The sequence below is a fragment of the Morone saxatilis genome, unplaced genomic scaffold (genome assembly GCF_004916995.1).
Source record: "Morone saxatilis isolate NCDOM2014 unplaced genomic scaffold, NCSU_SB_2.0 Contig16, whole genome shotgun sequence".
Lineage (NCBI taxonomy): Eukaryota > Metazoa > Chordata > Actinopteri > Moronidae > Morone > Morone saxatilis.
In genome coordinates, this window is record NW_023339718.1 from 4,246,121 (window position 1) to 4,257,618 (window position 11,498).

Consider the following 11,498-nt stretch of genomic DNA (forward strand, 5'->3'; position numbering starts at 1 on the left):
CTGTGGCTGTAGTGGTGATGATGGTGCTGAGGGAAAATAGGTGATAAAGATCAACAGCTTTATCTTTTTATTTTGGTGACATCTTTGCTGCTGGGTTACGTATCAACAGATTCAGACACCTCCATACGAGTGCAGCGATAACCTCCAATTGGCTGGCAAATGCAAGCTTTCAATGGTGACATTAAGGTTGGCAGAAAATATCGATGCACTTGCATACTGGAATATTTTGTTTTGGATATTGTTTAAACCCCCACCCGCTAGATAGCGGTGTTGCAAATGCAATCTGAGGGATATAATACAGTGATTTCTTGATTTATTTTAAACAAGGGGACACGGGGGGAGTCCTGTTGTATCCCCTACAAAAAAAGTTAAACTGGATGTGGATTCAAAATAGAAAACAGGAGATTAGCATAAATACACTTTGCAGTTTCTTATCTGTAGAGTGCCGATTTCAGTCACTGTTTTAGCTGCCATTTTTATAGTATACTTTTGATGTATCGTGATATCAATGTGCATCTGCAGTATCATCTAGCCACAGATGTTATGGCCTAGCATGTAGTTAACTGGGTCCCTCGCTCTCACCCTAAGAACAAAAGATGTGCACTCACTGATTGGCTGAGCACAGCTTGGTGTGTTTTCTGTAAAGTACCTGTCTGCCCAACTCCGAGCCTCTGAGGAATTCATCCACTGAGGCTCCTCTCCTCCTCGCATGAGGAGAGTCGTAGCCATCCTCCTCCTCATCAGAGTTGACTGGATGCAAGGCGTTACCTCGCTCGCTAAAGATATTCCTTTTCTCAACCTGAGAGAGGAATAGAAAGAGGAATGTTAGATTGACAAGAAAGATCCAAAAAGTTTAGTTTTGGTTGTATGTAGCTTCATAATAACTTATATATTTAAAGACATATCAGCACATATCAGTGATCATCCTGACAGATATTTCTGGTAGCACAATGAAGTCTCAATACTAAATTCTGTCACATGCTGAGAGGAACACTGTTTTATAATAAATACCCACGCACCCTGTTGCCCTCAGCAAACACTCTCTGGGCGGCTTCCCTGGCCATGGCCTTGGCGATGGTGTTGGGGATGGGGACTCCCTGAGGCTGCGGCAGAATCCTCTGAGGAGAGGGCGATCGCCGTGGCTGGAAGTGCGGCGGCTCCAGGTTGGGTCCGCGCATGGGAGGCAGCGGAGAGGGGGACCGCTCCCAGGGCTGCGCTGACCGCAGGCCCACCTCATGCTCTTTGGTTTCTGGCTCTCTGGCACTTACTAGCGGTTTGGACTTGGGCATGGGGTGGCGCTGGAAGTGAGGCTGGGACGAGGGATGAGCAGGAGGGTGGTGGACGGGCTGTGAGTGCGGCTGTGCGTGGGGCAGCGTGTGCGGCTGGGCTCGAGGCAGGGGCTGCACCTGGGGCTGAGGGTGATTTGGGGGGTACGTCGATGGGTAAGGAGGATGGGTTTGGGAGTGCACCGGATGGGACTGCGGGAGGGGGATCGGGTGGGGAGGTGCAGTGGTTCGGTGGGAGAGGCGTGGAGAGCCCAGGAGATTGTGCGGGATGGTGGCCACAGGCGAGTCCTGGGACTCTCCTTGTGTTGATAACGTCCTTACAATGACCTCCCTGGCCTCCAGACACTGAATCCTGTTTAACTCCACGGTCACATAGTCTGCTGTGGGGTACAAGACCTCTGCTATCTGCATTCACAGAGGAACCAGAGAGTCATAACCAAAGGGCAAATGTCAGCATACATCACACAAGCATATTTACATGTTAATTTTTCTCTCTTATCTGTTGGCTGAATTAATTGAGAATTGAAAATTATAATTAGAAACTTTACTAGAGCACCAACTTCAGGACTGTTGGAAAATTGTCATTTTATTTGATTCTGTCTGTCCAGGTTTAAAATTTAAGTGCACACTATCATGGTTGGACACATGAGCTATGTGGGAAAGGTATAATACCATGGAGCCTTTTACGGCTCTATATTTTGAAGTTATGTCTTAAGCCAGTGGTTCCCAACCTAAAAGTCTGGCAAAGCTTGACAAGGGTTCAAGGCTTCTTGAATTTTATGTTAAGATTTTATTTAAGATCTAAACTTTGAAGACTGAACACCAAGCTTGATGTCACAGAGCCTTCAATTTCTGATAAACAGCCTCGTCCTGAATTAGAAAACAACCCAAAAGAGCTCATAGACCAATGGCAGTATCAGGGAGAGGAAAACATGAATTTGTCAAAAGACCCCTATTAAGATGTAATGATTGTTACAAATAACTACTAAAAACATAATACAGACAGAATAGTATACAAATTTTTTTTAACTCATCTTGATGCCATATTCACAGAAATAATCTCAAAATTCATCCAAATCACTCGTTTGAGCACTAAACTTCCTGCAGTTTTTGAGTTCACTGTTTGAGTCCATTTACAGTTATCAGCTGTTCTCTGCTGTTTTTGTTATAACATAATATAATAATGAATGAGCTAAATATGTCACATCACCAATTGTCAGTTTTACTCCAATGAAAGAAAAGGGACCCCTTTAAGGAAAAGGGGCTGTCCCTGGGGGCTGGGTATTAAGCATTATATTATCTGTCAGTAGATGGCAATAGAGCACCTGCTCTAAAAGTCACCACTGAATGGAATGCTACCTTTTGTAAAACTGTATTGTAAGACAAAAAAATTTAAAATTAAATATTGTTCCTGCATTTGGTACCTTTATGTCCCTTTGTGCACACGGCGTACCAATCACGCTGGCCCCGTTGGAGGTTCCTGAAGACGTCAGAGCGGCCGGCTTCCATCCTGACCTGCAGGACCCGGGCGTCTGACGCACTGGACTGCACCTTGGGGAGGGTGAGGGGCACTGGGGAAGCACAACACACACACTGGTAAGGAGAGAAGAAAAAGACAGCTCAACAGTGGCTGAACATTTCAGCCGATTTGATCACACAAAGGAATGTGCTGACCTCCGTACTATGGTTTTCTCACATTCAATCACACCATTTACAGTGGCATCGCAATGGATATTCTTTCAGTCCAAGGGAACTGTCACTCGATAGTTCACATGTTGCACATACATGCTATACGCTGAGACTTCAAAAGATTACTTCTAATATTCTGCCTATAAAACATTTTTCGTGTCACTGAATTAACAATTAATGTTGCATTTATTATACATCATTGTACAATACTGTCAACCCTCTCGTAGGCGAGGATTCTATGTTATATTACTTTCCATCTTGTGCATGTTCACGGTATGAATCCAGAGAGTCATTCGCCATCGGGCGTGCGGCCGTAGTGTAAGCAGCAGCCAATATCCCTGTTCGAGATTCGGTGACAAATCATGTGCTAATGGAGCGCATAAAAAAAACACAGTCTACTATCTTCCACCAATCTGTAAGTGCTCCTGCATACTAAACAACATACCATCTGTGAGTGCCGCTGCTTCCCTGCAGTCACACAGCGACGAGAGAGCGACCAGATGCAGTCCAGCAAGTATTTCCGAGCTGTCAAACGTGCAGCTGTTGTGCGTCCGAGAAATCTACAAATCTTAATCACATTTCTACACACTGACTGGCAGCAGACCAACCACACACATTCCTTGAAACAGCACGTGCTGTTTGGCAGATTTCATTACCCTTGTCATTTTTAGAACTATCTGTCACACAACAAAACCAGCTCCTTCCAAGAACCGAAATGATCGTTTAAATGAATATTTCAGGGGAGCCATCTTTGTTAATGCTGGACACAAACCAGTGGACGCTGACCTGGATTTCCAAGGCCGGGAATTGGACGCTGCTCTTTCCGTGTGATATATTAATAAAACTTGTCGCTAAAGAACTAATGAAGTCCACTTGTTTGCAAAGAGCACATGCTGAGTGGAAAGCCTAATGTACGTGCCTCCCAGACACTGTTCCTCTTGTATGTGACAACAGTTTGTCGACACCGACAGCTGAGAATTTCAGACGCCTCCTAATTAACATGTTCAATAGATAGCTCATTTAATGAACCCTCAGCATGTTTAGCTTGTCAGCTGCCAACAGACAAATGTCAATTCAAACTTCCAGCCTCTCTGTCCTCCCTCTCTTTGTTCCCACTTCCTGTGTGTTTCTCTCATTCTCTCCCCTTTCACCATTTTTTTGCTATTCATGTATTGACTTTATAATGTCCTGATATATCTTGTCTGTAATTTTCATGGAGCTGCTTCTGCTCTCCATCCGTGGTATCTCAACAATGGGAGTTTTGGTTTCTTTACCATGTTAAATAAAGCAAGTTCCCTCCAGGATTTCGCAGGCTTTTTGTGGGATTGTCGCAGCCGCCAGTGCATAACGTTGCGCCATACGCACCAAATACTAGCAGTCACTGTCTCACTGGAACAGTTGCCTTACGATTTTTAATGAATTGTAAAAAAAACAAAACAAACCACACATCTTCAAACACAAATGCAAAAAAGCCTTAACATAAATACAATTTTTTAGAAAAGCTGCTGTGGAAATAAACAACACCCCCCCCCCCCCGCCCCAAAAAAAAACTGCAAATCCATGAGGAACCTGATTCTGAAAAAAGAATTGACGAATCCAATCCCCCTCAGCACCTTAGCCAATTGCTGGGTGCAGATAAATTATGCTTCAAACATTGGTCATCATTGTTGCTTTTTATATGACTAACTAAAAACTGTGCCTATAGGTTTATATCCACAAAGTGTAAATACCATAACTGTAGCTGGCTGTGGGGAGAATCACTCTTATTGCATTCTCTCTTTCCCGTAGCAAGACAGTCAGGCTGTGAGACCCAAGTTAGTGCTGGCAACAGCAAAGCATCAATGAGCCTCATGGGGAAAGAAATCCCAGAGATCTACGCTCACTATTTACACTAATTTGGCTTTGAGAGACTCCTTTGTTTCTAGTGTTATGTTAGGCCTTTATTACAGCAAGTGCTGTCTTCAGTGTTTTCTCCCATTTGCATATAATTTTTTTTTTTGTTTTTCAACCATGCATGTGTCTTATCGCAGTAGTACACACAAATCCTTGAGGGAAATCAAAAAGTGGCTGGGGAAAAATGGCTGAGATATTTGTCAGGTTTTGTAAGTGTAAAGGGTGTAAAGGGCTCAAAGCGTGTGGCTGGGTAAATAAATAGATTGCTGTGTTGGATGTAAATTATCAGATGGCTTTCATTGTGAAATATCAGATGACTTTGAAACAGAACAGAATATTAGAATACAAGACTGGCAATCAGATTGGGGGGGGGCAGGAGAACAGGAGAACAAGGTTACGCCTTTATCATAAATACACCTTTTACACACACACACACACACGCGCACGCACACATAACAGCAGACAGTTAGGTGATAAGCTAGTGAACATAACGAAGCATTTTGCAGGTAAAGAGAGATAGATATTTATTCCTCGGCATTAAAGAAAGCTCAAAGGGAGTGAATGTTGGATTTACTTTTGCCAGGTGGCCAAAAACATAACACACTAAATAAATGTCTGCTGGATGTGTAAATAAGCAAATATTTGCTACCAAGTTCACCTCAACATCTTTATACTGCCCCCAAGAGGCCAAACACATGGAGGCTCCGTACACAGAGTCAAGGTAATGTCATTGTGTACCTGAGATAATATATATTTAAATGAAAGTTCTGTTTATATAAAATCACTTTATTTGGAAATTTCGGGGGTGAAATAGGCCGATTAAATTGATTATAGTCTTTTTTCGGCTCTAAACTATCACTATTAAAAATTGGTCAACTTCTAAATTTTGTTTTTCCCTTTAGATAGGACAGCTTAGGATATGGACAGGTGAGAGAGAGAGAGAGAGAGAGCTATAACACACAGCAAAGGGCCACAGGTCGGAGTTGAACCCATGGCCACTGCTCTACCAGCTCTACCAGGTGAGGTACCAGGACGCTCCCTGACCTCCATATTTGATTTCAACTACAGCAGTAAAACAAGACTAAGAGCCTTTGTGAGGTTGTACTTGGGTAGGGCGCTGATGTGAGCTAAATGCTAACATCGCTAGGGGAGACATCCCCAGAGTGATTAAGATACCTTTTCTGGCAACAACGGATATCTATACCCAATTTCATGGCAATATTTCAGTCTGGACCAAAGTAGTGGACCAACTGACCAACCAACCAACAGACAGACATTGGCATGCCCAGATAAATGCTAGCATGGCTAAAAAATGTCCAAGTGGCTTTGGCTATACAGCCATACGCAGAAAATAAAAGTCACTGCATTTCTGTGTTTCACTGAACAGATAAAGGTGCTAATGTGAGTAGTGCTTTGGAGGCTGACCTGCAGGCTGAGTGCAGAACTCCACAGAGATTTCCCTCTTCTCCCTTTGATCCATTGGAAGCTGCCAAGGCACCTGATGCGGCTGCGCCACAACCTTCACCTTGTAAACCGTCATGGGCTTCAAGTTGAAGAACTTGTACTTATAGCCCCCCGCCTTGACCATGTCGTACTCTGCACCGTTGAGGAAGATGGTGTGACTGTAGTTGCTGTTGCTGGGCATCCAAGAGAGCTCGGCGGAGACCTGCGTGATGCTGTCCACCCGCAGGTAGTAAGGTGCCACCACCACGTCCTTTCCCACGAGCATAGTGCACCGGAGCTCGTCCGACGGGCCGCGGTCCGTGATGCTCTGCACTGAGATGCGGTAGGTGTTGGTGGCCAGATTGAGCTTTTCAATAAGAGACTTTGTCCTGCCCCCGTAGGGGACACTCATGCGTAACTCCTTATCCACCAAGACATTGTAGCCACTGATGGAGCCCCAGCCCGGTGGGACCACAGGAGGATCCCAGCCAATAATCACACTCTTGGCAAGTTGTTTGATCAGGTTGATGCGGCGGGGATAAGGCACAATGTCTTCACCGACCTCGTCAATGCTGACATCCAGGGTTCCTGTCCCGTTGCTGGAGGAGCCCAGGAGGTCCATGCCCAAGCTGCTGGTGCTTAGACAGTCTAGTTTACTGTCAGACAGCAGGCTGCTTATGCCTGTTCCCGTACCTGTGCCGACCCCCAGTCTCTGAGGCCCCAGGCTACTGTGGTTGAGGTAGCCAGGTTCTTTAGCTACTGTGTCCCTGTGTTGGACAGAGGGTGTTTCCTCATCTTGGACAAAATCCACAAAATTGGATGGGACGAGTCCCCGCTGTCCATCCAGCAGCTCTCCTGAGAAACAAAAAGGATAGATGGTTGGTATTGTAGCGATATTCATGACAACAGATTAAAGAGTATGTAGGCAGGTCGGACCTTCGTAAAAGCCATCCTCGTCCATTGTCCCGTAAACGTAGAGGTACTTCCCTGCCACCAGGGGGAGCTCTGCCTCAGGGTGCTCATTAGGCCCGTCATAAGGATTGTAACTACAGCAAAAACACATAAATGAATAATTCAAATGCCAAAGTGTTATATTTTTCTCAGCCAGTGTAAAAACAAATTCTATAATACATATGTTGACAAAAACAATTTGCCGACTGCTGCTTTCCCATTTATTTATTTGTTTTTTTACAAATATGAGGGAGCTGAGGACAGTGTGGTCTGAAAGCTTTGGTCCTGTTTCACATATTTGTGCTCTGAGGATTCCAATTATATTTTCTGCTGACAGGTAATTTTCTTTAGAGATAGAAACACTGAATCATCTTTAAGACCACAGCCTCTGTGTCTCTGTGAGAGAAAGCAAATATTCTCAGCCAGATTTGTCCATGACTTGTCTACACTGAGCGCCAAGTTCATTTTACCGTAGAGAGCTGTGTGAGGGATTTCTGGCCACCTCCCCTGTTAATCATAACCCTCTCTTACGACGTTTCACTTTGGTTTGGGGGTTTTCTGTACTGTTAGCACAAAGCTCCTGTGTGAAACAACTTAAACTATTTTCAGAGTTAAAGCACCATTTATAAGGACTTAAAAGAACTTGTTGGAAACAGTGAAGGTTTAATTCAAATGAAACAAGATAAACTGTGAATAGTAGGTGAAAAAGTAACTGTGTGGTATGCATACGTACCTGTACCGAGCAATACACAGCCGAACCTTCCCTGTGAACCTCGGTTTGGACCTTGTAGTTGAGCCGAGCTCTTTGTCCATCTACAGAAGGCAAAAAACAAATAATCATATTTTAAAACACCCGATTCTAATTGAATTTTCCACTTTCAGCTCATATTCAGAAAACCAGAGTGGAAAGCTTTCTAACTTGTTATTTTAGATCTCTAATTTGAATGTTTTGTATAAAAATGTGAATTCAGATTCAGAAACAAAATATAAAAGCAAAAACACTCTCTTCACACTTTCAATCCCTGTACCTATGCTCTGTAATATAGTGAACATCTTCCAAAAAAAGTTGTCCATGTCTTCTTTTGGTTTAACCTACAATCTGCTAACTAATTTTATTTTTCAAAAGCACACAAACACTATTTATTCAGTTTAAAGTTGTTCTGATATCGATACCAGCGCCTCCGGTACTGCCTAAAATGTGTGATCAGGTATCAGTGAGTCAGTGCAGCGATCCAATACCACCATTTATTTCCTTCCTTCCTACTTCCCAGCAGTGTCCCGTGGCCTTTTTTTCCACAGGATGGCGAAGTCATGACTGCCCTACTCTGAGTCTGATTGGCTTAAGTCAGAGTAAGAGCAGGTCATGTGTACTGTGCTGCTGCTTGGCACTGGTAAACACTTTCTTAGAGCAGCAAAGAAGTGTTAATTTCCGGTAGTTTAACGTTAGCCAGAGCTAACTAAGTGTTAGCATTTTGACTGTCAAGCAAGACAATAATCTCCACGCCAAACTTTTAAACATACTTGTATCAGCCGATAAGTCTATATTTATTCAGGGCAGGTTCACTGAGAGGAAGCCTTTCTTTAGCAGGAAGGCCCTGATCACATTCATACTTGGAAGCTGTCTATTACAACCACAGTCTCATGTGCGGATATTGGGGTTCAGAGCCTGGCTTAAGGGCACCTCAGAAAGTGCTGCTTCTATACTTTCCTTACCCAGATTTATCCTTCCGGCCCAGATCTCTAGCATCTCTAACAGGTTGGAATGAATATTGGGAAAGAAAAAATGGTGTCTGAACATCTCCAGTTTATATGTGCACTAAAAAATATTCAGATAAATCCCAAATAGTCAACCTGCAGGAGTAAAACCGGGATGCTTCCTGCACCCCTGCTGCGTGGATTTTCTCTGGTTCAGCCCAAACGCATTACTTAGATTAAAATGAAGCAGCATTTTTTCCCCACAACTGTTTAAAAGTCCTGTGTGTGCTGAAGAATAACAACGGTATGAGAGAGGTAACAGATCTAACACTGAGCTAGCTCTTAAGTTTGGTGCTTGGTGGAACTTCTCACAACTGACAGCAGGATTTTATTTGCGTAAACATGGAGGAATAAAGCAGCTAAATGACCCCCACATTCTCATTTAGGATGTTTAGATAGTCTTGCCTTGTGCAGCTTACGCTCATTACCCAGTTTACTATGTAAATGGAGAACTGTGCAATAAAGCAAAAGCCATTTGGGATACAAACAGACACCATTAGATACCTCAGAGAGGAAAGCCCGTGCTGGGCTGCGGGCTCGACTGCGAGTGAGGAATGTTGGCTTGACAGAGAGGAGCTCCGGCTTGTCTCCACTGATCTGTAGTGGTCGAATGAACTCAGATATCAAAGATCTGCTTGTTGGAGCCTCATTGCCTGTGGAACAAACAGAACAACTCTCATCAGATCCTCACATCACAACAACAGGACTGACATCAAGCTTGTCACAGAAACTCATATTACAAAAGAGTTCTTGAACTAAATTACCATCTATATCCATTTTAGAGAAAACTGACATTTTAACATAACAAACTTGATCTACATAGTTTGTTTTGGTAATCGAAACCACAAAAACAGTACCCATTCTTAAAATTCTGCAGCAAGGCTAGACAATAGCAGGGCAGAACTAGTAAAAAAAGAATTAAACGTCATTTTTTCTGGAGCTGATGATGGAATTAGCTAAGGAGTGAGACATCTTTCTTCCTTCTTGTCTCTGAGAGTCGTACATGCTCAGTACCGATCGGGCACTGAGCTGGAGTGCAATCGAGCATTTCACATATCCTGGAAACATGAGTTTAGTTAGGTAGCAGTGAATCTCAAACTTTTTCTGGCAGTCCCCCCTTCAGAAGCCCTTTTAGCACTATAACATCAGTAAAACTTTTATTTTCCCGATATAAATCATCTTTGTTTCTCTGGTCATCTACGCTCCACCTGCAGAGGCTCTGTGCACAACAGTTTGAGAACAGCTGCTTTAGAGGATGTGGGTTCAAACTCCAATTCACAACAATTCACGCAAAAGCGGATAAAACGGTATAGTTTTTCAAAGACACGTCAAGTTTCCGAAAAATGACGCTGGAGTGCCGTAATGAGAGCCGCCTGTCTTTCTAAGAGGGTCTGCTAATAAATAAAACAACAGGGTTTTAGGTTTTCCAGGAATTTTCCTGGACATATTCCAGGAGGTTTTCTTCTCTTTACATTCGACTGTTGGCTCACCACGGTGGAGCACAAATGTTCAAAACAAGTGGAATTTATTTTATTTGACAGACTCATCTTCCTGCACAACATTAGTTCATTTACAGGACTTTTGGTTATGTAAATACATTTTCAGGTGTTTCCATGACTAGAAAACTAGTTTCTAAATTTCCAGGTTTTCCAGATGTTCCAGGGAACCCTGAACAATTTATATAGTGGCAAGTAAAAATTGACTTCGGGCAAGTAGATTTCTGATTCACTTGCCTGACTGAGCAAGTGAAAAAAAAACACTAATGTTGGACCCTGGCCGTCAGAAATAGCTGATTATATGCTGTGTAGTACTTTACATATATCAACCATTTATGACGTGATCTACTCACTCTCCTAACTGGAATTAACATGTTTTTGTTAAGCAGGTGTCATGTAGGTGGCTATATGACAGTACTATATTCCTCAGTTTCTGTTCCCAATCTGTTGTAAAAAAAAAAATTAATTAAATAAATAAATAACTGAAATGAATTAAACTTCAAAGCCAGAGTTAAATGATACTGTAATTAGTGAAGCATTTGTGAATTCACAAAAACAAGTCAAAAACAAACAGAGAACAAGTTTAGCCAGCTAGGGGCTATTTCTCACTATGATTGATTATTTCATTAACAGTTTGTGTTTACTGCAGATTAAGTCAGAAACCTCTCAGACTTCTAATTTCAGCTGTGAATATTTCCCTCCTCTCCTCTTCTAATATGAACACTGGAGTTACAGCCAGATGCTCTCGCATGGCAAAAATAATACATTTATTCAATTGCACAGCACTTTAGAAAGAGTGGGCTTCCTCACCTCAAGCTAAATTAATTTGGTAGGCAATTTCAGCCACTTGAAAATATGACAATAAATCAATATTACTATTTCCTTTGCTAAAAATATTTAAAGTCGCCCCCCACTCAAACATACGTTTTTATTCTTGTTCCTACAGTGTGATGTTTGAATGATGTCTGTGCAGAGTTTGACATTA

The 11,498-nt window shown here is 42.7% G+C and overlaps 1 protein-coding gene across 1 annotated transcript in view; it reads right to left on the reverse strand.

The window, feature by feature from the left end:
* Nucleotides 1-11,498, reverse strand: part of rimbp2 (RIMS binding protein 2) — a 35,782-nt gene that overhangs the window by 14,604 nt on the left and 9,680 nt on the right. The window contains exons 4-11 of the mRNA XM_035658162.1: nucleotides 9,522-9,670; nucleotides 7,996-8,075; nucleotides 7,248-7,357; nucleotides 6,294-7,166; nucleotides 2,824-2,879; nucleotides 1,020-1,691; nucleotides 650-799; nucleotides 6-26 (exon numbers count right to left, since the gene is read on the reverse strand). Of these exons, the coding sequence (XP_035514055.1) occupies nucleotides 6-26; nucleotides 650-799; nucleotides 1,020-1,691; nucleotides 2,824-2,879; nucleotides 6,294-7,166; nucleotides 7,248-7,357; nucleotides 7,996-8,075; nucleotides 9,522-9,670 (2,111 nt within the window). The remainder of the gene's footprint in view (nucleotides 1-5; nucleotides 27-649; nucleotides 800-1,019; nucleotides 1,692-2,823; nucleotides 2,880-6,293; nucleotides 7,167-7,247; nucleotides 7,358-7,995; nucleotides 8,076-9,521; nucleotides 9,671-11,498) is intronic.